The sequence below is a fragment of the Talpa occidentalis genome, unplaced genomic scaffold (genome assembly GCF_014898055.3).
Source record: "Talpa occidentalis isolate TD23 unplaced genomic scaffold, MPIMG_talOcc4v2.1 talOcc4.16, whole genome shotgun sequence".
Taxonomy (NCBI): Eukaryota; Metazoa; Chordata; class Mammalia; order Eulipotyphla; family Talpidae; genus Talpa; species Talpa occidentalis.
In genome coordinates, this window is record NW_023601653.1 from 10,125,956 (window position 1) to 10,151,890 (window position 25,935).

Sequence of the window (25,935 nt, forward strand, 5' to 3'; positions counted from 1 at the left end):
TTATTTATTTATACAAGCACCAGGTATAGTCAGAAAGCGCGGAGGTGAGAAACTCACCAGAGCCAGAGCGGGGAGCAGAGCAGGCAGAGGACGAAGGACACTGCTGAGGGGAGCAGCGCGCAGGAGAGGTCTGGCGCCATATGGGACCCTCCACCTCCGGTGGCCGGGGAGCAGCCCGGGACGGAACCTGCGCTGCAGAGGCTGCGGGCAGCTCGGCAACCCAGCGCTCAACCGCTGCGCCACCGAGGAGGCCCAGGATTCTCTTTCTTAAGGAACTAGACTTTAAGTTACTGGACTTTAAGTAAACTCTATGCAAAATTCTTCAATAGACAAGCACAGACCCCACAATCACCATTATTCACAGCAGCAAAGATGTTACTCACAGGAACGTGGGTCAGGATGGTAGAAGCCAGGAGCTCTCTTGCTTCTTCTATCTTGGTTTTCTTTGGTCTCCACCCCACATCCTTTGCCTTCTTACTTTGTTCCCTATATATTTTAATGCCTATAAAAGACAGAACATATTATAATAATGTTTAAATAACACCATCAGAGAGAACGTATTAAGTACCCACCCACATGTGTAACACTAGAAGCAAACAAGACAAAAATGCTGGTTGGTTATAGAGAAAGATGCACTGGACCTGGTCAAAAATCAAATTTTGTCACGTCAATAACAAAACATTACGTGTGTCTATTATACTGGTTCCTTTTTTATTTTATAATTAAGTTTCTTACTATAAAATTGATGCATGATCATTTTAAGAAATTTAGAAAATATAGATGAGTGAAATAATCATAAAATATATTTTATAAAGCAGCTGTCAACCCCCCCACCCACCAGAGGGAACCATAGTCCATAGTTAACATTTTCAGGAAGTACTTTTATCCCCTCAAAAAAAAAATAATAATAATAATAATGCCATGTAAGATCTCCATTCTGAAAGCTACGCAACACTGCTGAGAGAAAAGAAAACCTGGGTAAGTTGAGGGCTATGTCATTTTCATGGAATGGAAGATTCATAATGTTAAGGTGACTTACTGCTAAAAGCTATCTTCAGTTTATCATAATTGCTAATTATAATCCTGTCAGGCTTATCCACTGATTTTGAAATTTATACAGAAATGCAGAAGATTCTGCTAAAATAATCTTACAGAAAAGTTGAGTAATTAACTTCATTATCTGATTTCAACTATAAAACTACAATAATCAAGACAATATGATACTTCTAGAAGCAGAATAGACACCTAATCAATGGAAGAGAATACAATATCCAGCAATATACCCACACTTTTATGGTCAACTGACTTGTGACAGAAGTGCTAAAGCAATTCAATGTGAAGGGAACGTCTTTTCAACAAATGGTGCTGAAATAACTAAATATCCAAAAAGTGAAAAATTAACCTTGACCTCTACCTCAAATCAATAGAAAAATTTTATTAATATGGAGGTGAAAACAGACTAGGGGAAAACCTAAGATCTTCCCTGCTAAAAGGACATTAGAGCATAAGATCAACTGAGACCCTGGAAATACTGCTGCAATAACCTAGCAGTAAGCAGCAAATAGACTGGCAGTTAGGTCCTCTATAAATTGAGCTGTCCTCAATAAATTTTGGTTTTCTGGTTTCCTTGCAAAAAAGCTAGAGATCCTACACTTCTTTGAGGAAGAAACAGAAACCCAGGAGAGCCCTATATGCCTTCTGAAAAAGCAGAAAGTCGCCTTTTGCCTGGAATACCTAGTAATGTTCCCAGGGTTTCACGGTGTGAGCATTGAGACGGGAGCCCAATCTGTTCATAAATAGGCCAAGACAATACCCCTGATGTATCTAACCTCCCAAAAAGATAATAATTTCTTCCCTATATACCAGTGCCACTGGCAATGATGATATAAAACGTTCATGACCAATATACGCAAAAAGGCTTCATGAGCAGAAGAGATGCTGGAAAGACTAAATAGGCAGGCATTAAAAACAAAATGAAATGCAGATTTTATCAATCCACTAATGTATCATGTCTTTGAAAATTCTATTATATAAGATGAAGTGTATCTGCCTGCCATATTTGCATTTAGAAGAATATAAAATAATCACGGAGGATTACTTATCCCCCTGCACCATTTATTAGTTGCAAATATTAATCAATGCCTTAATCTTATACTTTGTTTATTTTTCTCATGTTAGGAACACTTGTCTTTTCTATGTTAACTAACTGTATATTTCCATCTTTTCACTGAACTCCTCTAATTCCATTAGCAGAAACTTTCAGCCTGTACCTAATTAAGAGAAACGAATGATTTTTCTGACCCATGGATTAGCCTTGTTCAAACAGCTCTACAAGGCCAGAGTTATGTGACCCATGATGAAGTATATAATAAAGTGAATAATGGATCTCAGGGGTGTCATTGAGGTAAGCTGCTCTCTCTAGGCATTACACAGCTTTGCAGGATGGGGTATATCACCTCAAATTGAGAATTCCTGGGTATTTATTCCTTAACGTTTTCTCTTCATGTCCTTGGAACCCTTGGACAACATTACTTCAGTTTGTAACAAGAATTCACGTTCACTGAAACCATTACACTTTCAATAAAGACCAAAAACAGAATCTCTCAAATTCAAACAAATTTTCCCTAAGCTAGAGGTGATTATTGGTTAACTGCAGTAAAAGAGGAAGGGGGTGATAAGAAGAATCCCTACTGATTTGTGTTTTGGGGGTTATATATATTTGCCTGTGACAACTTACCTCCCTAAGCATGTGGTTTAGTCTATGAAAATATTCAGATCTGTTTGACTCTCAGAAGACATACAATCAGATCTAAGTGGGAAAATGTATTTGTGCAAACATCCTGGGTGACAAGAAAAAAAGCAGCCTGGAATTCATACCTTGTTCTAAGAAACTCAAAGAAGAGACCAAGTACATATGGATAAGCAAGGAAATTCCTACCTCCCAGGATGGCTATGAGGACATCACCATCAATTTATACTCAGCAAAGCACTTTACAAATGTGGGACTAAAAACCCCAAGTATGGCTGCTGGAGCTCACTACCATGTGGGAAGGGAAGAGCAATTAATTGTATTATGTTTGGCACATATACACACACACAGCTCTTATCTTCATCTTGGAGTCTAGTCCTAAGTTTCTCAGGTTTTAACATGAGAGTTTATGCAGATCTGTGAAGGCTCTGTAGGGGTAGAGGGGCCTCCCTTGCTGAAGTAACACTGGAAATAAAGGAAAAGGGACAGAGACCATATACAATTGGATGCTGAAAGCAACTGGAAGTAGGAACTAAAAAGGGATATTAAAGAGAATGGCATGAAATTAAAATCTTCTACCTCAGAGTCACTAGTTGAAAAAATAGCTATTACTCAGGCAAATATGGAAAAAAAACCAAAAACCTATATTTGCTATAAAATTAGAACAAAAGCCTCTTGGCCACACATCACCCTTCTAAGTTAGATACACAGGCTGATCAATTGTCCAGGCAGACTCCTTTCTCCAGTCCCTAAAAAAACTGAGTCAGAGAAGCTTCACTACCACTCTTTTCACCTCCCCAATGCCCCTCCCAAGTCTGCAGGCCAAAAAGTTATTGCATCTGAGGCTTTATCAATGAGCAGCATTAAATCTCTGATTCCCTTTCATAGCAAAGGACAACATGAAAAGACACACCTGCATCTGTGTGAAAATCTGAGCTTTCTGGCACTCCTCCAAACTGGGCCCAAACGCTGCCATCACGTGCTCCTCTGTTCCAATCATCTGCACAATTTCCTGGTCACTCTCAACACCCATGGCCTAGGAAGGAAAGAAAAGATAGAAAGAGTGTTGGCTTTGTGTTAACTCACTGACATTTGCTTATGCTAATTTGGCATTGTTTGTGGGTATTACTTCTAAGCAAAAGCTAGCTCTTTTCTCAGAAACAGTGCCATCTGGCACTGGCAGCCACAGCCCGAGCTGAAGAACCTGAAACAGAAATTTTGATTAGGAAGAAGAAAACAAACATTCTCAGGCACTTTTCGCATGTGTACTATCTTTGAAAATGTTTAAATATCCTATGAGTTTCATCATGGAAATAAAAAAAAAAAGGAGGCAGAGAGGGAGAATGGGAGACATGGGTCAGCATTGCAAAGACAAACTGAAAAAAAATAAGTCAAAAAAGGAGCAAATCAGAAAATACCCATTGCTGAAAATAAACAGAACCCCAATGAGACTGGTCTTAAGATTAATTTTTCTGAGTATTCTCACATCATTCACATTTGAGTTGAAGGAATTTTTCCTAAAGGATGTTTTACTTCACTTTCCTAGAGATATCAGGCTATGCGCATTAGGCAGATTTTAAAAGAGAATTGTTTTAAAGAACCACTAACACACTTAACGGCTCTAAGAAACCCACTTATCTTAAGTGTTTCAAGGTGACAGTCGGCAACACAGGTCTTTGTAGATTCCATATGGTCTAAGGTTCACTCCTTCACACATTTGCCTGGCATTCTGCCATATCAAGAAATAGAGCGTAATCTCACTAAACCTCTCCTGGCAGAGAAATAATCTGCTTCTTAGGAATGAAGGGAAAAGTTATGTTTGCATTAACATTCTTCCGTTAGCTTTGCAGAGAAAACAGAACCAAGGATACTAGAACGGTCGAGATTGGTTTTGAGGCTGTTTCTTAGTCCTCCTCCACATGCTAGAGCAAGAAAGGGAAAAATCAGATCCCAAGTCCAGTGCAGGAAATCAGGACCAAGACCCTGACTACAACAGAAAGGATCTGCCCACACCACGAGCTCACATCCACCCTGACACAACGCCCACTTCAGACACAGAACTCACACTCCTCATGTCACCTCTTGCACTTCCGTAACAAAACCGGGTCCATTCCAGTTCAAAATTCTACAAGTGAATGTTAGCAGTCTATATTCTGTAACTTTGGCCTGGATACTTCAGGAATCGCTGTAAACTTACTGCAACTTTTGAACCTGGGGTGGGTGGACCAAACATAGGCAATTTCTCTTTAAAGCCAACTGGGGTGGTTTTAAAAATGTTCACCCATTCTTGATGATGGATTCTCCTGCTCTTGAGTGTATGTTAAACTTATGACTCACTTCTCCAGAAAGGAAAATGGAAGCAACAATGCATGACTTTGCTGGTTTGCTCATAAGAGGCACCGCTGTCTCCTGTCTGCGGAGTGTCCTCCCCCATGGAAGCCAGGCCATGTCATGAGACACCAAGCAGTCAGTGGGAAGCCTGGCGGTGAGGAGCTGTGGCCTCCCACCCACAGCCAACTGCCTGGGGAGCCTTCACGGAAGCAGCCTGCCAGCTTGAGGCAGCTTCAGACGACTCTGGCCCCGGATGACATCTTCACTCTTGAAACACCCTGAGCCAGAATCCCCCCAGCCAAGTGACTCCCCAAATCCCTGACCAACAAAAACTGTGCTACAAACTGTACACAGCACAAATAACCAGGACACCAACTTTTGGGATTAAATTCACTATTTAAATTTTTAAAAAATTTAAATTTCTTAAAAAAATTTTAAGTGTATAACTTTTTCAAAAAAAAATTTTTTTTTTTTAGTGAACAAATAAAGAAGTTCTTAGGACACAAATCTCTTTTTGTTGTATTTTTTATACCTAATATGATATGATGCATTTATTCAAGCAGACACTAAATACCAACTCCATAATTAAACATTCATTAAAACCTTCGGGCCTCCCCGGTGGCGCAGCGGTTGAGCGCTGGATTGCGAAGCTGCCCGCAGCCTCTGCAGCGCCAGTTCAATCCCCGGCCGCTCCCCACCACCAGAGGAGGGTCCCACATGGCGCGCAGACCTCTCCTGCCTCCCACTGCTCCCCTCAGCAGTGTACTTCGGTCCTTCTGCCTGTTCTGCTCTCCGCTCTAGCTCTGGTGAATTCTCTCACTCTCCTGCGCTTCTGACTGTACCCAGTGCTTGTATAAATAAATAAAAATAAATCTTAAAAAAAAGTCTTAAAAAAAGTATCAGCATCTTTTAAAAAAAAAACTTTCATGGGAAACCCTGTCTCTGGTGAATCCTCTCACTCCCCGCACCTCTGGCCTACACCCTAGTTCTTGTATGCATAAATTAAAAAAAAAAACTTAAAAAAAAAAAAAAAACTTTCATGGGGAAAAGGAGAGCAATCCTAAACGATTATCACTTCTAGTTTTTAAATAAATGAAAATTTTAGGTTATCAATTGGGTTGCAGCTACTCAGCATACATGTAGATCCACCAGCACCTTCTCCTGGGTTTGTAAGTAGTCAGTCAAATATCTGAAGAGAATATTTCTCTGTGAAAAGTGAATTAGTTATAGGCTAACTTTTACTATCAAGCTCAAAAAATGTTATATAATCGGTTTCAATGGAAACTTAGTAAGTCGTCACTTGACATCGACTGGTTCTTAGAAACTGACTTTGAAGTGAAACAAAAAACAAAACCAGGTCTTTGAATAACATGGTTTTTCTCAATATCAGGCAGGATTTATTTTCTCATCAATGTTATAACAAAATAAAGTTATGGAGCTGCTCTGTGTGTGTGTGTATGTAAATGCAACTGATTTGCAGCAGACTCCAATAATCATTCTCCAAAATCCTTGATACAAAATTTCGCAACCAATGTACTTCCTTCTCAGGGGAAAGCCCAAATACTAAAAGAGATGTATATGGGGCAGATACCAAATCCATCAGGAAAAGGTCTCACTGACACAGAAACAGAATCTTAGAAGTGAAATGGCAGTAACTTTCAGGATCTGTCCCAAGATTATTCCAATAATTACTCTGCAATTCAGGGATCTCCAAGTAGCGAAGACTTTACACTTGATTGCCTATTTTGGTGTTTTAGTAATAATGAAATAACCCTTCCTCATTGGACATGTGGATTGCCATTTCAAGTTCTCCTGATGCTGAATCTAAGCAACAAACTTTATAACCACATAAAATTTTCAGGTGGCCTAATATAGATTTAAATAGACTGCTTAGCCCTCCATCTATTTCTGAGGTATGAAGCAAAGATATGCCAAACACGTGGTAAATGACACCCGTGTGCAGGAAGACAACCAGTGGCAAAGCTTTGCTCTGAAAGGACTAACCTCTTCCTCTACCAGGTCACCAAAATCCTAGGTGTTAACTCAATCAGTTATCACTGCAAGTCTCCAGCTCCCAAGACCGAACAGACTTTATGATCATTTAGCCTTCGGAAGTCACAGCTACAAATAAATGACATATTGCTATGGAAACGACAGCAACATGCCCAACCATTTTTGCTTTACAGACATAATTTAGACATCGGAAAACTAGCTTTATGTGCAACTCTTTGTACTCCACAAATGGGAAATCATTTCACCTAACTAAGGTGAGTACCCTATAGTAACTGTAGGAAAAAGCAGAAATAATACCTTCAGCAGAGGTCACCCACAGTCTGGCACTCAGCACTAAGGCAGAGAAAAAATAAGGGGAGGTGCTCTTTAAAAGGGGGCCTGGTGTCTTCTTGGATAGCAACAAAGTGTGAAAAGAAGTTTGACTTTTAAAGGCAGAAAGAGGAATACTAATGAGCAGAAGAAAATGATAGAGATGTGAATGATGAGATGGTGATGTACATTATGTGAAGCAGGGACAGGAGTTACGTTCCTAAAATATTCAGAAATCTCTACTCTTTCTTCTAAGTACACGGAAATCAACCTATTATGACTAAAAGCAGTCCAGGAAGATTTTAAAAGAACCGTGATGGTCCTCTTTAACGTCGTTACTTTTTTCCCTTAAAGATCAAAAATATGTAGGTTTCTAAGAAACAATGCCCAGCACCCTTGAAACCTGATCCTCTTTTCTGTAAAAAACGTTCAGACTACAGATGCCCTCATAGTGCAACTGCTGAATGCTTGGGACTAGTGTAGGGCGAGGAAGATTCATGGGCAGGAGAACCTTTGTAGTGATTCAAGTCCATAAATAAGGCTGATCTAGGTCTTAAAAGCTTTATCCATCATATTCAGACTCAGCATGGAATCTGGAAACCCTGCTGTTTCTGTCACTTTTAGCCAATTGTTGGTTACAAGCAACAACCATCAAGTCCTAATGACTGTCAAGGTCTGTGTTTGGGCCACACAACACAAAAAGAGAAATGATGTGACTTTTCTGGTAACCCAGTTCTCGTTCCCGGGCTTTTGACTTTAATCGGGTAAGGAGAACTAAGAAAAGAGAAACAGCATCCTTTTTCCAGCTGGACTACTTTTCAAAAAAAATCCATGGTCTCATTTGCACTCACAAACAGCCCTCTTAGATTACATTTTCACTTTAGAGATGAGTTATTGAAGATGAAATCTGCACAAGGTTACATAGCTAATAAGTGGAGAAAATGGATCTCAACCTAGACCTAAGATATTTGATAGTCTATACTGCCTCTCAATGGAAAAGTCCAAGTGGTGGTTATCAAACAAGTTCCCACCCATTTATTAATACATCCCTAGAATACGAGATCCAAAACAACCAAACAAAAGGCTATGTGTGAGCAATATATATTGACTGCAACTGAAAATTTTTTTAAATATTTATTTTAATCCACATAGACTATAGGCTATGATGTTTTGGGGAGGAAAAACTTGGTGGGGAAGGAAAAAGCATGAACCAAGTTTTTTAAAAAAGATACAATTCTGGGCCTCCCTGGTGGCCCAAGGGATTAAGTCTCAGCACTATTAAGCTATTGGAAGCCACTGTAGCACGAGTTCGATCCCCAGCAGGGATGTGACCCACATGGCGCAGTAGACCACTCCTGTCTTACCTGCTGCTCCCCTCAGCAGTATATTTCAGTCCATCCACCTGTTTTGCTCCCTGCTCTATCTCTGGTGAATCCTCTCACCCCCTGCACCTCTAGCCTACACCCCAGCTCTTATATGCATAAATAAATAAAATAAATCTTAAAAAAATACAATTCCATTCCTGGAATTAAATCTCACAAAATAATCAACAACATGTGTGGACAGCCAGGGTGGATTACGAGAGTGGACACGTGGGGGACCAGGGACACCTAAGTAAGTGTCCATCCAACTGCAAACTGGTTATAGTGATTAAAAAAAACTATACCACACCCATGTAGCTTCTTTGTGTTGTGTGGCCCTAACACAGACAATATCCACCAAAAGTAATGATGTGACTCATTTGCAGACATGGGGAGCTAGTCACAATTCATTACTGAATAAGAAAAAAAAATAGAACCTATGTATGTTTTAAAAAAGTAAAAGAAAGACAGCCTAAAAAAATCCAAACATGCAGTTACATTTTTCAGTACTTTTCTAATTGTTCACAAGGCAAAGAGGCTGCTATTATAATCAGAAAGAGGTTTGAAATCTCAAATACTGGTTATATGTACATATTAATTAGAGTCCCATTCTAAAAAGGACATGAGTCAGCTATACATGTACACCTTTACAACATTAATTATTAAATTTCACAGAAGAAACTATTATCACACTTTTGTCAGCTAGTCAGAGAAAAAGCATTTAAAAATTTTTAGATTATAATGCATACACATGACTAATTATGCATTTTTTAGGAATGACATAAGACAATACGCATTATAATTAATTTATAATGTCTGGCCTAAGGAAAACAATCATGAGCATCTTCAAGTATGGAAAACTGAAAAGCCCCTTTGATGCATGGAAACATACTGCCCTCTGCTGGAAATGTAACCCCACATCATTAGATAAAATACTCCTAATCCACTAAAAACACTGCACTGGGCACTGCCTACAAGAAAAGACAAATTTACTTCTGTGCTTAAAAATTATAAGTGCATGTCTATATCCCCCTTTACACATTTGGAATTTTATAATATATATATTAAGAAAATAGATTCAGGGGCCTCCCCGGTGGCGCAGCGGTTGAGCGCTGGGTTGCGAAGCTGCCCGCAGCGTCTGCGGCGCCGGTTCGATCCCCCGGTTGCTCCCCGGCCACCGGAGGAGGGTCCCACATGGCGCGCAGACCTCTCCTGCCGCCCGCTGCTCCCCTCAGCAGTGTACTTCGGTCCTTCTGCCTGTTCTGCTCCCTGCTCTGGCTCTGGTGAATTCTCTCACCCTCCCGCGCTTCTGACTGTACCCCGTGCATGTATAAACAAAAACAAACAAACAAACAAAGAAATAAATAAATAAGTAAAAGCATGCCTCTATAAAAAAAAAAAAAAAGAAAATAGATTCAATTTTTTAAAATATTTGAAGCCTAATCTTACTAGTTTTCAATTTAAAATATGTAACTGGTAGCTTATCTATGCAACAAATCTTTCTATTCTTAGCACTCCTTATGTTCCACAGTTCAAATTATATAAAAAAAATAAACCAGAGGAAGAATTCCTTGTAATTTCCAGCAAACACCTGCAGACTTACCTTAAATATGATGACAATGGGTATATCCTCTGACAAAGTGTTGTGCCTCAAGTAGAATCGTCCTTGTTTCACGGCCATGTTGGTTCTGCTCTTTTTCTCATGAGTAGAGCTACCGGAAGACACGAGTCAGTTAAACTGCATCCTCGCTCAGTTATCCATCATCACTAAGGTGCAAGTGACCAATGACCACCAGTAAGATCCTAATATGTGCTTTTTTTTAAAAGATTCACAACTTTCTCCTACCGACCGCCACTCCCTGCCCCCAACCAAGTAAAAGCACTTTGAGCTTAGAGGGAGTTTTTAGCTTTGCGATTCTTTAGCTTTAGCTTTGTATGAGAATGAGTGACAATCACCCATGCACCTTAACCCATTTCACTCTGATCCCATCTGAACTGCATATTCATGATCAGTTTTACACATTTGAGAAAAAAACCTCAAAACAAGCCTATGCCATAATGACAAAAACATGAAGAAATGAATTTCTACTCTGAGTTTTTCAACTAATAATCCAGTAAAATGTACGTACAGTCTCGGTACCTAGCGAGGCCAAAAAAACTAAGGAATCTCCTTCTATTAGCATCTCTATTAGCTGGAATAAATTCTTAACGAATTTACAGACATTTCCTGGCTTTAATAAGCCACAAAATTAATGCGATCTGATCACCTGCCCTGGGCTAAGCACTGTGACTCTCTCACCTCAGCTCTAATCGCCTAGGTACTAATGCTCACTTTGAAGCCAGTTGCCCTGGCTCTAAAAGTTGAGTCTGATGGGAAGACCTGAGTTTAAATGTGGCTTTAAATGACCACCTCTTCTAATTGATGTGAACTGAGTCCACAACTCACTCAGTTCATTCAGCTGTGAATTGGAGAGAATATCGGTAAGAATTAAATAATACATGGAGAGCTCCTAGTACACTGCCTGGCTCCAACTAACTGCCCAGGAAAAAGCCACGTGTGCTAGCTGCCTCTCCATCAGAAGGAAAATGCCAGAAACTTGAGTCAAGCTATTCATTATCAGAAGAGAAACTTTATTGCTTATCGACATCTTAACTATGCCACAGATTTCTTATTCTCAGAACTCGTTAACGTCTAAATTTCAAATTGCATCTGATAATAAGCCAGAGAAAAGGCATTATGGGAATAATAAAAGGGATGGAGCTACAGGAAAATGAGTACACTGGAAGAGAGGCTAGCCTAGAGCACCAACAATGAGATGTTAAATTAGCTACGTAATTCATTAAATACTAAGTGCAAAATAGTCTTTGACTATATTATACAGGCATATCTGTAAAATGGTCAATGACTGAAATGGAACATGAAAAACTGCACATTTTAAATATCACTTTTTAAAGTTCCTTTAATTTTCTAAATTAACATAAAATTCAACTTAAATAAAACAACTACAGGTTCTTTTCTTTCCTAACTAGCTGAAGATCCACTTACAACATGAACTACATAGTAACTATCCAGGCCCAGGAAGTTTACAACCAACCCACTGCTTCAGTGGAACAAGTGGTCACCGATGTCCTTCACCCAGGAAGGCACCAGAACCTAAGACAGAAAGTCAGAGGAACTGCTCAAATATGCAAGACCACCCCGCCGTCTTCTTTGCATCTGAACTCAGAACGCATTTTGGTGGAGACAAGACAACCAGCTTTGGCATGAACTACGACCCCTAGGATACGCAAAGCTGAAGGAACCAGACATAGACTTGCTAGACACGGCCTGCAGGAGAAGGAAAAGACCTTCAGAAAACAGTGAAATGCAAGCATAGAATGAAGAAAGTCCGGGGGCCAGAGGCCAGTGCGGTGCTGGGAAAGGAAGGACTAAAGATTAAAGATTCTGCAGTGACCTTATCTGTGGGGAGTGTATGGATGTCCACGAGAGGATTAATGAATTAAAACCTTTTATGGGGAAAAAAAATAATAACTAGTAGATTTTCAAATAATGTGTCACACTTATCACTGAAAATTTTACATTAATACTCTCTTCTTGAAGACTTAAAGTGAACAGTAGTGGCTTAATTATATTGCATGTTATCAGAAAGAGATCATTGGCAACATGCGTACCATTTGATATTTATGGAATTATCAGTACTTCTTAGCAACCCCAGCTCTGATTTCCATACCTGGTAACTGAAGCACCAACTGCCCCTTTTCTGTCAGCTTCCACAATGATTCTGTTCTTAGACAGCTGCTCTTGGATAAGAATAACTTTTTCTACTCCTTTAACAATGAAGTAGCCACCTGCCCAGAGGAAACAAGAAATGCTTCACCATCTATTCTTTACGCAGTGGGGTTTGGTTGTGATCTCCTGAATCAGAGACCAGGTCTCCCCTGCTACATGGTGCTGGCCGTCAATTCATTTAGAGGGGTTTTCCAATACTGGTTTATGAAGAGTTTTATGAACTGTTTTATGAACCAATGACAGAGTGATCACATGAATTTCTACAAATGGGCCACAAGATAATAAACTTCTTCAGGACAGGGCATGTACATACCTGACACACAGGAGAGGGGAATGCAAAAAACCTGTTCAATAAATTAGTCTTCAGATTTCTTAAGCACAGAAGTGACCAACAAACTTCAGTATAAAGTAAAATTTGTTCTAAATTTTTTAACAAATCAGTGACAGTAACAGTCTAGGATTAGGTTTTGAAAATAATAATCTATACTAAATAAAATTCATAGAACATTATCATCCTTTTTTGCATACAAGTCAGAATAGGATTAAATGAGACTTCATTTTACCTTCAGAATATAAGCTAAAACAAGGCACCATATTTGACTTATGAAACATTTTGTTCAAGCCTGACAAAGTAATGTTCTTTGTTAATCTTTTCCAAAATCTTTTGGAACTCTACATCAATGCAACTTTAAAGGAATTAGATTAAAGCAACTTTAAATTAAATCAATGTGAAATATGAATGAAGGAAAGTATAAGAAACTTTCTGTTAAGTGTTAAGATTGAAACTCTATAAAAGAAAATGCCAAAAAAATAAGTACAAAAACATAATTTTTAAAAGTTAAGCAAAAGTTTTTCTTTTTTTGCCCCTTTACTGCCCGAAGTAAGTTGAGTCTTTTCAGAGCAGTTAGACAAGAACCTTTGTTGGATTATTCTTGACTTTTTAAATACCCCAAAAGAAATCACTGAGCAAAGTTACAAAGAAAAGACTGACAAGTTCATGGTAATAAACCAGAACTTACAATATTAAAGTTTTAAAACTGCGATAAAAGAGGAAACCGTATCGTTTAGAAATACAGACTAATAGAATAAAGTTGGGACCAAATTTCAAATGTTTAGAACAAAGCATTAAGCTAGCAGAAAGGCTGATGTTGTTTTTGAGGAAAAATGCGAAAACAGCAGCAAAGACAAAACAAAAACCGAAAAGGGAAAAATGGCAGAGGGAGTAATCCAAGAAACAATACATACCTGGATCCAACGGACATTCATTCAGTTTGGCAAATTCTGCTGGCGTTTTCCCTGTAAGAACACAGTTCGAACTGCGAAGCATTATGGGCATTCTATGTAAAATAAAGCAAAAGAAAAAAGCACATACAAATTATCACTGGCCCAAAATGGTGAAAAGAATACTAACTGTGCCGCTAACGCTACGTTTCACTGAGGGGCGCTGTCCTGTTCCACCTGCCAGAAGCCTCCGGGGCCAGGTGAGCGAGAGGTCCTCAGGTACCTGCCCTGCACAGGACCCGAGTGTTCCTTTCCTTAGACTGCAGATGGGTTTTAGTACCTCAGAAATGGCAGCAATTCTTCATTCACAGTAAACAAAGAGACTCTCCTGAATTAAATGAAAACAGCACAATGAATCAAAGCGCGAGGACCAGGAGACTCAAAAGATTAATCAGGCAGTTTTGGAAAAAAAAAAAAAAGCAAAACTTTTAGAAATGAAAAATGAGAGCATCACTTTAAAAACTTAGGACTAGGATGAGGAGCAGCAGATTTGACATTGCTGAGTTTCTCATAGGTGAAAAAAGAAACAAAAGATTCATATAAAGAGAAATCAAGACACTGACTAAGACATAAGAATATTGAAATTACCACAGGAACCAAAAAATTAAAATAAGAGGTCATTTTTATGAATGGAGGCCCAAGAAATCACCAATCACAGTATCTGGCACTTAGTAGGCATTCAACAAATACTAGTTACATGCCTTTCTCCCTACCCCTTCTTTAACTCAGTATCTAAACCCTAAATCTTACCAACTGTATACGTTTTGTTCCTATCTCTTCTGTCTTTCCTTCATAACATTTAACCTGGATAATTTAGCAAAGACCCAAGATTTAACTCAACATGATGACAGTCCCTTTATAAGCAAGAGAACTGTCTCAACACTGCTCAAACAGTCCTGCTAAAACAAAGACCAACATTTTAATATTGTTATTCATTTCCCTACATAAAGAATGAAAAAACATTGCAAACAGCTCCCTCCTTTAGAAGTACTAGGGAAGGATTTGCTAAACTTATGTGCTTCCACAGGGCTCTGGCCTGCTCTATCACAGCACTTACCAAACGAGGTCAAAAATACCAAATGACACCTGAGCCTGCGTTCCTTGACAGCGCAAATACATGCAGCTAGCTGGAGCTGTATCTGAAGTATCTACTACTTACCTGAACACTCAGCACAAGACATGATATGCAACAGGCAGTTGGTGCATATTTGTTGAACAAGTGGATGTTTATTAAACTCTTAGCACTTCTGAAGGGGGGAAAACAATCTGGACTAGGTTTCAAGTCCATTATTAAACTCACAATATTGTGGGTTTGTCCACTTCTACAGGAGGGTCAAAATATTTCTCTAAGTAGGCAAAGTAGGCTGCAAAAAATGCCAGCAAAAACTGTTCCCAAGCTTATTCTTGTCAAATAAGTAATTTCTCCCTTAAATGCTGGTACATGGGGAGAGTCACACTTCCAACAAAACTCAAATTTTAAATATACACGAAACCACCAAGAAGATCAGGCCTGGACAATCACTGAAATGTTCCTTTTCCTAATGCGTCTCTAGCACCCTGGAGTTACAGAAGGAAATGGAAGCATGTTCCTTAATTTTTAGGAAAGATTTCACATTTTAAAAATAACCACCACCACAGCGCTGTGCTGGACAGCGCAATACACACGCTGACTCACTGCACCCAGAGACAAGATTGGAGGAAGGAGCACCTCTGCCCACCTTTTTCAGATGAAGAAACAGGGCAAAGGGAACCTAAGTGCTTGCTCGAGGTCTCCTGGGGGCTAGAGCGCAGGCGAGTGGCCCTAACGTGCCCTCGCTTCTCACCTGCCAATGGGCAAGGCGTTGCGGATGATCCGCTGGCTGCCCCGGGTGTACTCGATGTCCACCGTGATGGGGGCAGAGTACGTCATGTCCCGCAGACGGCACTGAAATAGAATCAGACAGAATCACTCATCCTCTTCTCTGAAAAACAAAATATCTTCACAGCTTCAAAGAGCTGCACCCCTAGGAGGAATATGGCTCTCCGTGATATCTGACCTCACCACAGGAGCCGAGCTGTTCCGTGTGCTGCCCGGTGCTGAGACGAAGCCTCCCCTCCCCGAGGGGAAGACTGCCAGCTACTAACCTAGCACAGCCGCAGCACCCCTGCCCTGGCAGCCCAGAAGGGGTACAATGATTCTTTCCAGCCACCTTTTCTACTAGACTGTGAGCAACTCGTCCCTAGTCTCCCCCAACTAACATAATCCTGCTGACCCTCAAGAAACGCAAGCAAGTAACCCTTGCAAGGCACAAGTGGCTGGCAAGGTTGGGGGACCATTAAAATGCTCAGAAACAGGACAAAAAAAAAGGACATGGTTATAGAACAATGCAAGTTAACTGGGACTAAATGATAAATCTAAACAGTACAGAACTGTTTCCTAATACAGTATAGTATTAGACAAGTACTCGTTTATATATATATATTAGTTATCTTTGTCTTGTAATTTTTTTTCCTGTTTTTAAATCAAGTTTTAAGAGCACATGTTAGGGCACAGACTTCTCAGTTAAAGCAAACAAATTAATTAAAATAAGGTTTATATGAGGGGGTTATATAAGTGAAATAAGTCAGAAGAAGAAATAAAGATGATTTCACTCAGATGTGGAATGTAGAGAAATAAAATGAAGGAACTCACAAAACTAAACCCAGAAATATGACTGCAGAATTACAGCTACTAGAGGGGGTACTGGGGGTGGGAACAAAGGGGGCGGGGCCCAGTGGTCTAGGGTAAAGGACTATGGGTGCTTTGGTGATGGATGTGGTTATGTACATCTGAGGAGGTGCGAACCTAGACCCCTAAATCATATATAGTGTTGTAAGCCAATGTTACCTCAATAAAGATAAAAATAATAATAAGGTTTACAATTACCTCATGAGGCGACACTGGTCTAGTTACATTGAAGCTTTCTTCAACATCAGGAAGCCCGACGTAAATATTAAGATATCTGGAAAGCAATTATTTCATCACCAATTATACATCTTCAAAGACCATACAGACAAACAGGCCCTTTTCCTCCCATTTCCAAAGATTATGTTTCGAGAAATACTCATGTTACTAAAGAGGACAAATTAAAAATAATTCGTAATCTTCATGAATAGTACATATAGCTCTATAAAGAAGGGAAAACATCCAAAGTATCTCTTTAAAAAATTCTGCCGATCTCTACAAAAATACTGGAAATCCAGCCTCTAGAAAATGATACTTGCCAAAAAAAGCAAGGTCTGAAAGAGTATCTATAGCATTTATCATTCATATGAGAACAAAGGCGATACACTGGAAGGAAATACACAGGTATCCCTCACTTTTCAAAAGTTCACCTATGCCATTTTGTCTTCATGAAAGACCTGCACTGGTACTTGTTTTCACTAAAATCTTTAGAGAATTTTCACTTTGGTGGCAAGTGACACAGCATTGGGTAAAATATGATGAGAAATAGGATGTCCAGAGTCTCAAATGATATACCCAGAGATACTTACTAATTATAAAAGTATCTGGGGGAGAAACTTGGAAGACACTCCTTTAATCAAGTGAACCAAGTTAAATTCACCAGGAATAAACTATGTCAGCATCTACACCCTTGGATATAATGCGTGAGAAAGGAACAGAATATGGGGTCTGTGCTGGTTTTGACAAAAGCGCATAACCCAATCTAGCCACAAGCAAACATCGGACAAACCCAAATTGAAGGACCACCTACAAAACAACTGGCCAGAATTCTTCAAAAGTGTCAAGGTCTGGAATGACCAAGAAAGCCGGTGCAATTGTCATACGCAGAAGGAAACTCAGAAGACAGACAGCCCACTGTTTTGAGGGACCCTGCCCTGGATCCTGACCCAAAAAAAATGCCTTGAGTGGGAAAATTTTCAGCATGACTCAGAACAGCTAACAGTTCTGCATCAAGGCTAATGCCCTGCTTTTGCTACCTGTGCTCTGGAGCATCTAGAAGATGTTGATATGAGCAGAAGGATGATATGGGAACTTTCTGTACCACTTGTGTAAGTTTTCTCTAAGTCTACAATTATTTCAAAAGAAATAGGTTGGGAAATATTTAAAGCCTGCTAGTTTCAGTAACTTCTCAATCATTAACTATTTGTTAAAATTAGGTTACCAATCAAAAATCAAGCACTTGGTAATTATCTTATTAAACAGACTGAAAGAGAATTCTTTCAAGAGCATTTTGAGAGCAACTATAGTCACTTCAAAAGCCAAGCAAGAGACATCGTGAAAAGACCAAACTGAGGCTCCTTACTTCAAGTACCACATGGGGTCAGCGTCACTCGTGACCTTCTCGTTAGCTTTCATTATCTTCTTTATCTGCAGAGGAAAGAAGAACAGCATCAGGAAAAACCCCAGCTTCCCATGAAGGCTTACCTGTGTCTGCTTCTAAGGTGTGATCTTACCTCCACGTTGATGAAATAGTTAAACGAGTCTATGTGCTGCTTCACCAGGCCCTTCACCTAAACAAATACAAAGTACAAAGGGCTGAACGACAAAACAGCAGGATGTCACAGACTCTAAGGTGATGGTTAAATTTTTCTCAAAACCAAAGTGAGGCAAATATCCATGAATTTTACTCAGTAAAACTTTGCATTCAGGTGTCCCTATTCCATTTCTCATCCATAGAATAAGTACCCCTTCCCAGTCTCCTTGAGATGCAACTTGATCTTCGGAATTCAAGATGTAAGCAGTTAAATATACCTTGTGGTTCCCCAAATGCTAATAAATAAGGCAAGATTTCTCGGCATATTCTGAATTCCAAAAAACTTCCAGAAACACAGGCATTGAGCATCACCTCCACTCTCAAACTATGTCCATTTTCTTTTTGTGTCTTTCTCCTGTCTTAGCACTTTCAGGGTTAACACAAATCTAAACTCTAGTTGTTCAAAAGGGGAAAACAATAAGGATCTCTATTAAGAAAACTGAAAATAACTGCATTTGAAATTGAAAGCAGGAAACCGACAGTCAGATACTGGCTGGCAGTGACTGCCCTCTTGTCTCAGAAGTCAGAACCCCTAACCCAGGACAGCACCGTGTGCTGCAATGGAAGATGCTGGAACAAACAGACTCCCAACCTTAGGATGAACAAGAATGGTGCGTGTTCAGTGTGCTTACATTCAACTTGAACACAATTAGTTCAGCCCTTCTAAAGCATTCCTAAGAGACAGACAACCAGAGTCTGCTGAAATTACCATCCTTATTAGGGATCTCACTAGCTGCAAAGCAACTGTCCCATTTTGAAAGTCCTGGTTGTTGCCTAAAATTCACCTGAGTTCTGCCTTCCCGCAGTTTCCACCCCTTGGACTGAGTTCCCTGCTCTACTTAAACATTCTTCTGGAGCTTTTGTAATATCCTTATGGCTTTAATTCTTATTTTATTTTATTTTTTTAATTCTGATCAGAAATCTGGCCTAAGCTGCCCAGCATCACCTCCCAGAGCTCTTTCCTTGGTCCATGACGGAGACGTCAGTCAGATAAAACCCTGCCACTTTTCAAGTCTCTATTCCTCCACGTAGAGTAACACTTGCTAGATTCGTCCATGCTGTGATACACATGGAGGAAGCTGGTTTCTCTTTATTGTATTTGATGGCCCTAGCCCATTTTATCTATCCATCGAGCAGCTGATATTCACTTAGGTTGTTTTCATTTTTTAGCTATCATGAGTAACACTGTCATGAACACTTGTGCACACGTTTGTGTGTGGACATGTGTTCACTTCTCTTGAGTGGACACTGAGGAGCGGTTCCCATGGTGGGACTCACCATCCCCTGGTGAGTCTCTGTCTCTCTGTTCGTGGAAGTGCCAGGCCGTTCTATTCCCACTTCCTCAACAACACTCATCCTTATCTCTCTTTTTAGTTACACCCTTCCTGGTGAGTGTCAAGCGATCTCTTGTGGTGCCCCTCTAATGAGCGTAAGCTCTTTAAAGCAGACTTGAAGCTTCTATTCAGCAGTTCCTCTCACTACCAAATATCCATTCCAGCCAAACAGACCGGCTGCAACTTCCCACAGACCCCGGATAGGCTCCTTTTAAGCACCTATACCAGTCATGCTCCCTGCAGCCTACCTTTCAGCTCAGGTACATCCTTTCCTCAAAGACATGTCTTCCATCTCACCTCACTTGGGCCTTCTCTGACCACCTGCCATCACTCTTGCCAACAGCACGTTGCTACTCTGCCTATTATTTCCTGTCTCTAAAACTGGACTACCACTCCCTCCCAAACCCTAGCAAAATACAATATTTAAAAATCTTAGTTGGTGATAAACATTTAATCTTTTTTAAAAAGGATGCATTTTTTGGACATATTTGAAAAAAATAACCAAATATTATTAAACGTTAAACAATTACCTTTAAAAATGCTGGAAGCAGCCTCCATTTTTCCTGTGAATCAAAACAACAGGTGTATCAGGACTCTGGGCTGGCAACCACAATTTTTTTTTTTTTTTTGTGGGACCCTCGCCCGCGGCCAGGGAATGAACCGGCACTGCAGAGGCTGCAGGCAGCCTCTCAGCCCAGTGCTCAACTGCTGTGCCACCAGGGGAGACCCAGCAACCACAATATTTTTAAAGGTTATTTTAATGTACCAATAATCACTTATTTTATAAAAAGTTAAGTCAAAACAAAAATTTTTAAACTACAACCACTTTTCTGGTAAACATGTATGTGTAGATGTTTATGTGCATTATGTTTTTAAACTGACTTCTTCAACAGAACATTTGAATTTCCTTGATGACTCAAGGTTCTAAGCACTTTTCATAGTGTATTTTGTTCTCATGACACTTGCTAAGTAAACTGGGGTTGCCAGTTTGAGAAAGGAAAACTAAGTTTCAGAGTCATGGAGAAACACATTCCTTGACCCAAAAGGAGTCCTTTTTCACCCATTCTTTCTCAACTAGTGTTGGTCAGAGCTCATCTCAAGGCTGGAGGACAGCACACGATACTGGTCTCCTTGGTGTGGAGGGAGTTTGGCTGGGGCCACATTTACATTTGAGATGCCCATTTAATGCTCAGGTGGAGCTGTCAAATAGACCACAAATGAGTCTGGAAAATGGAAAGAGGGTAGTTTGAGGCCTGGAGATATAGATTAGGGGGAGGATGGTAATTACAGTCATGTAAATAATGAGATAGTCTAAAGAATGTGGATGGAGATGAGTTCCATTAAGACCAAGAACATTCCAACACTGAGAGACGACCAACAGATGACTGTGGTTTGCATGAAGTTTCAGATTTGAGAATATTTAGAGGGCAGGATCCTAAGATGGGATAGTGGGCTGGATTCCTGAATCAGAAGACTGTGATACTGGCCCCTTCACCACCCTGAAAATTCAGGCAGGACATACAAATCCTTTCAGCTTATTCCTTCAACTCTCTTAAGACACAGTTCAATTAGCAGTTAGGGATGAGGACTCTGGAGTTAGGCAGCCAGCAGCCAAATTCCAGATAGGCCATTTATCAAGCCCTCCTGATCCTTGGTTTGCTACTTAAGCTCTCTGGGTCTCAAAATTCCTCACTGGAAAGGTGAGGTGAAGATAGCATTTATTTTGGAGAATTAAATAATGTCATGCACATTATGCTTAAACAGAGACTGGCACAAATTAAGTATTGGCTCTTCATATTAATTCAAGAATTAAAATCCAGTTTTGCCTGATTATATTTCATAGTTATTGCATGCAGTGGTAGGTTGATCTGATGGACTGATTATAATCCCACTTCATTAAGCTGCAATGATTCTACAAAGTTCTTACAGTCCAACTGATGGGCCAATCCCGCCGTTCTGCTTAGCTCCTTCAGCAGCGCCTCATTCCTCTCAGAAGAAAGTCCAAGCTCCTTCGGATGTCTACCAAAACCTCTCAAAATCAGGACCCTTACACATTCTTCCTCTTTTCTTACCTCCTCAATTTTCCTTCACTCTAGCACTGGGGGTTTATTTCAGCTCCTCAAAAACATCACACTGTCTAAACTATTCCAGGCCTCCTGACCTCTCTATCTGAAATCTCTTCCCTGCCTATCCTGCCGGGTGTCATTTCTACAGTTCCCCCTTCTACAGTTCCCCCTTCGACGCCAGTGTGGGGGATCCTGGGGCCCAGACAGCTTGTCAGAAAACAGAATTTCGTCAAAAGCTGAACTGCATTTCCAGGGCAGTTACCTTGAACTTCCGAGCCCCTGATGAAAGCAAACATCGAGGCAAATTTTCAATAAAATTTCAAAACGTTTAAAAACACCCCTGCAAGGGATCAGAGAGAGGGAGGGCGGCGCACAGGGGGCTGTGGGGAGGGAGCAGGGGTGCCTTGGGGAAGGAAATCCTATGGGGACTCAATCTGAGGGGGTGAGGGGAAGCAAAGATTGTTTGAAAAAAATAAAAAATAATAAAATGTATTGATAAAAAAAGATAAAATAATAATAATAATAATAATAAAAACAGCTTTGCAAGCCCAAACGAGAATTCCTTCTTTAAAGGAACGACTACTGGCCTAGGATTCTGGCAACTGGGCTGGAGCACCACAGCCGGAAGTGGAACTTCACGAAAGTGGGGGGCGCTCCCTGGGCCTCGGGGTCCTCCACACGCTCGCGAAGACGCGCGGGACCCCAACCCCACCCCAGGTGACGCGAGGCCCCAACCGCCCCAGCCCCGCCAGGACACCGGAAGTGCCCACGCCGAGCGCCGTCCGCGGCGCTGCGCCGCCCACGTGACTGCGGACAGCTCCCCCGAGCTCCGCCCCTCGACGTGCTCGGGCCTCCGGGCAGGACGCGCACGCGGGGACTGAGCATGCGCGGAGTCCTGAGCATGCGCGGAGCCCCCACGCCGCGACGAGAGCGCCCAGGGCAACGCCTCCTCGGCACGCGTTCCGACCCCTTCCGCTCCCCGCGTGCCCGCGCCTCACCTCTACCGTCGGAATCGGTGCAGCCAGCTGCTCCGGAGTCAGGTTCCCAAACTCCTCTGCAAGCACGTCCATGCTGCTTTACGACGAAGGAAGAAGCAAACGGCACCTCCACGCGGGCCTTCGCTGCCCAAGCAAACTGCTGCACTCGTGGAGAGCGGTGCGCAGAGGCCTAAATGGTCCCCACTGCGCAGGCTAGCGGGAACCGCGATAGAAAGGTTCCGCCTGCTCCTGTCCTGCGGTGGAACCCGGATGTGACTGAGACGGACTCGGGAAACTGCGCCTCCTGGTGGCGCTTGGCGGTCGCGCCTGGGTGGTCCTAAACCCCAGCCCCCAGCTTCATGGCTGATTGTCCCATGATGGAGCCCCCAAAGCAAAGTGGTTGCAATTGTAAAAATAATTCGAAGAAAAAGGGTAACTAACGCAGTTGAGCCACAACGACTGAAAATTATTTCAGTCTGAAATGGTACATTGTGTGAAAAAATAAGAAATTTGCTAGGTACCTGGCAGTAGAGGCCTGATTAAAAAATGATGGTTCATGAGTGTACTGGGATATTCTATTGATACAATTCAAATGACCATAAAGTTAGGAGGAATTAATTCACTAGAGACGAGAGCATCACAGGACGATAATTAAGATCAGGTTACAGCCTCAAAGAACTAGGCTGAAGATCAGAACTATCAGAAATTTAGTATGAAAAGATGACATTTTATTATTTTTTTTTTTTAGTGAAAAATTTTATTTAAGAGGTACAATGTAGACACCAGAAATGTACATTGCCACTGTATTGGTTACTTCTAAATATTTTCTGTAGTTAGAACACATAATGTTAAAATAATATTAAAAGATAATTAAAAGAAACCTTGGATATAGGTATATGGTTTCTTTTTTTTTGTTTGTTTGTTTTTTTTAAAATAATAAATTTTATTTTTATATTCCCCATACAATTGCAACCCCCCCCATTCTGATCCCAATCCCTCCCCTCCCGCCTCCCACCCTCCAAAAGATGACATTTTAAATCGGAAAAAAGAACTTACTCAAAAAATTATATTGGAACCACTGATTAACCATTTGGGGAAAAATATACCCGAATAGATCTTATATAGACTATATATTTAAATGTTAACAAAACATAGAAGAGAATGTAAGTGAATCTAACATCCTAACTATAGTTTATGATTATATGGAAAATTTTTCATTTGTTGAATAGATTTTTTTAAAAAACCATGAAAAGTTTTTGTAAAACATGGGTTACCATAAGACAGGATTTATGTGAGTGCATACTGTGGTTCTCTCCATATAGTGAGTGCTCAGTGGCCATTACTTCTTGTTACTATCATTTCATTATACTCTGAAAGAAAAGAAGTGTATTCAGTTTCCCCACCAAGTCTGCAAGTGCAACTCTGGACAGTTTCCTGGGTTTCCATTCTTCATAAACCTTACCATCAATGCCTCCATCATGCCTTTCTCTTGAAATCTGAAAGAGGTAACATAGTAAGCTTAGACATGGAAAGATAAACTTCATTTCAAAAATAAACAACAAAAGGGTACAAGTTGATCATGCAAATACGCTTTCTAAAAGGTAAAACCATGGGGTGGGGGGGTAAAGTCACAATTGAACACTAAATGAAATTAGAACATGCTGCATTTTGTCACTGACCTTTGAGGTTGACAGCAAGGGACAGCAGCTGCAGCCTTCCACATACCCTTGCATTTCTCTGTCAATGACAATACCAGGCTTAACGAACCATGGTTCTGATGAGATATGACAATTTTTGTTCATGTGTTTTTAAGTACTTGATCACCACATCTCTCAATAATAAAAACTCTTGGAGCTTGAAAGAGATTCAGGACTAATAAATTAGTTATTAGGATGTATTCTGGCTACATCATGCTTTGGAATTTGCAGACAATTTCAAATACATTATCTCATTTGAGTCTCACGTTATACTGGTGAGGCAGACAGAAAGTAGGGTAAGCAGATGTAGAAGGAAATGAAGGTGCAGGGTGATTAAAAGATGGATGTGGGTTCCCATAACTACTAAGTAGTAGGGGTGAACTCTCAGTCCAATGTTACTTTTACTAGACAAGTGGAAAATTTTTGCAACTTAACTTGCTCAGAGGTAGAACAGGCTGAACTTTAGTTTCGAGGAGGTTCAAGTATAGAAGTAAAAATGTACAAGGTGGCCCTCCGCGTGTCCGAGACATACTTTCCCAATCAGTCACAGAATTCTTTACTGTTTATCCTGGATCTGGCTCCAAAATACTCTCAACCCATGCTTTGGGGAGCTTCTACTGAATGACCAGAACAGGCACACAATTTTAAGCCTGTTTTCATAAAAGGTTCGGGGTGCTTATTCAAGGGAGACTGCTAATGCTTACCAATGTCCACAGCAGCCTCGTTCTCCTGGGCACATTTTCCTGCCTCCCTTGCAGACAGATGAAGCCACGGTTGAGTTTTGGCCAATGGACCATTTTCCTACCTTCTGAGTGGATGGAGAAGACTCTGAAGATCTAGGGGGTAACTAACTCACATGACAGATGGAAGTTGGGTCCCTGAATGGATAAATGATGTAACCACACCCCCCCAAGCCACCCCCTACTTTGAATTGTAATTTGAGAGTTAAGGTTATACAAGGCCATGGAGACTCAAGGGTTCTCTGTTCAGCAGTTTATCGTATATACCAATGAAGTTTGATTTCACCAACTATGCTCTTCCTTGAATCATCTTTTATCCTCATTCTCAGAGGCAATGATGGGCATTTTCACATTTGAATTTCGAAGACCTCATGAATTCACATTGTAAGTGCATGTTATTTAACCCCTTCTGCTCCTCAACTTATCCTTTCAGTTTGGGAGAAACCCCTTGCTGGGTGATCTTGGTAGGACCGTGGAGTGTAAGCTTCTCCTTGTTCCATCATGAAGTAGAACCTGGATTCTTGATGTCGATCCTTCCAACTGAGTGTATTATCTGGGGCTTTAACTCTTGAGCAAGTGAGCAAAGCAGCAAGTTGCTGAGAACTGTTTGAAGCCATAGCACTGAATCCAGCCTGGCCATCATTAGGCAGCTTGCTCTCCCCTGGTTCCTATCCATTCTCCAAGCCGATTCCCCAGATTAAATATATTCTGGGAGTATTTAATATCTATCCAATAAAGTCCCTTTCTGCTTAACCCATACCTGTGTGTTC

The 25,935-nt window shown here is 40.7% G+C and overlaps 1 protein-coding gene across 1 annotated transcript; it reads right to left on the reverse strand.

The window, feature by feature from the left end:
• Positions 1–288: 288 nt before the first annotated feature.
• LOC119247337 (DNA-directed RNA polymerase III subunit RPC2-like) lies at positions 289–22,981 on the reverse strand. The gene is made up of 11 exons (XM_037513710.2): positions 22,750–22,981; positions 20,216–20,248; positions 18,272–18,328; positions 18,121–18,185; positions 16,740–16,815; positions 15,658–15,758; positions 13,799–13,890; positions 12,495–12,612; positions 10,367–10,475; positions 3,663–3,785; positions 289–502 (listed from the first exon to the last, which is right to left on the reverse strand). Exons 1-11 carry the CDS (start codon positions 22,819–22,821, stop codon positions 431–433), a joined length of 918 nt encoding a protein of 305 aa, XP_037369607.1. The 5' UTR covers positions 22,822–22,981; the 3' UTR covers positions 289–430.
• Between the last annotated feature and the right edge of the window lie 2,954 nt (positions 22,982–25,935).

What these genes read in the sequence shown, in the direction of transcription:
- LOC119247337 (XM_037513710.2), bottom strand. Translation starts at nt 22,821, where the DNA reads ATGGACGTGCTTGCAGAGGAGTTTGGGAACCTGACTCCGGAGCAGCTG. An exon ending in TGCTTCCAGCATTTTTAAAG is followed by an intron (nt 18,329 to 20,215) that starts GTAATTGTTTAA and finishes GTATTTGTTTAG; the next exon opens with GTGAAGGGCCTGGTGAAGCA. An exon ending in CCATTGTCATCATATTTAAG is followed by an intron (nt 3,786 to 10,366) that starts GTAAGTCTGCAG and finishes TTTCCTTCCTAG; the next exon opens with GCCATGGGTGTTGAGAGTGA.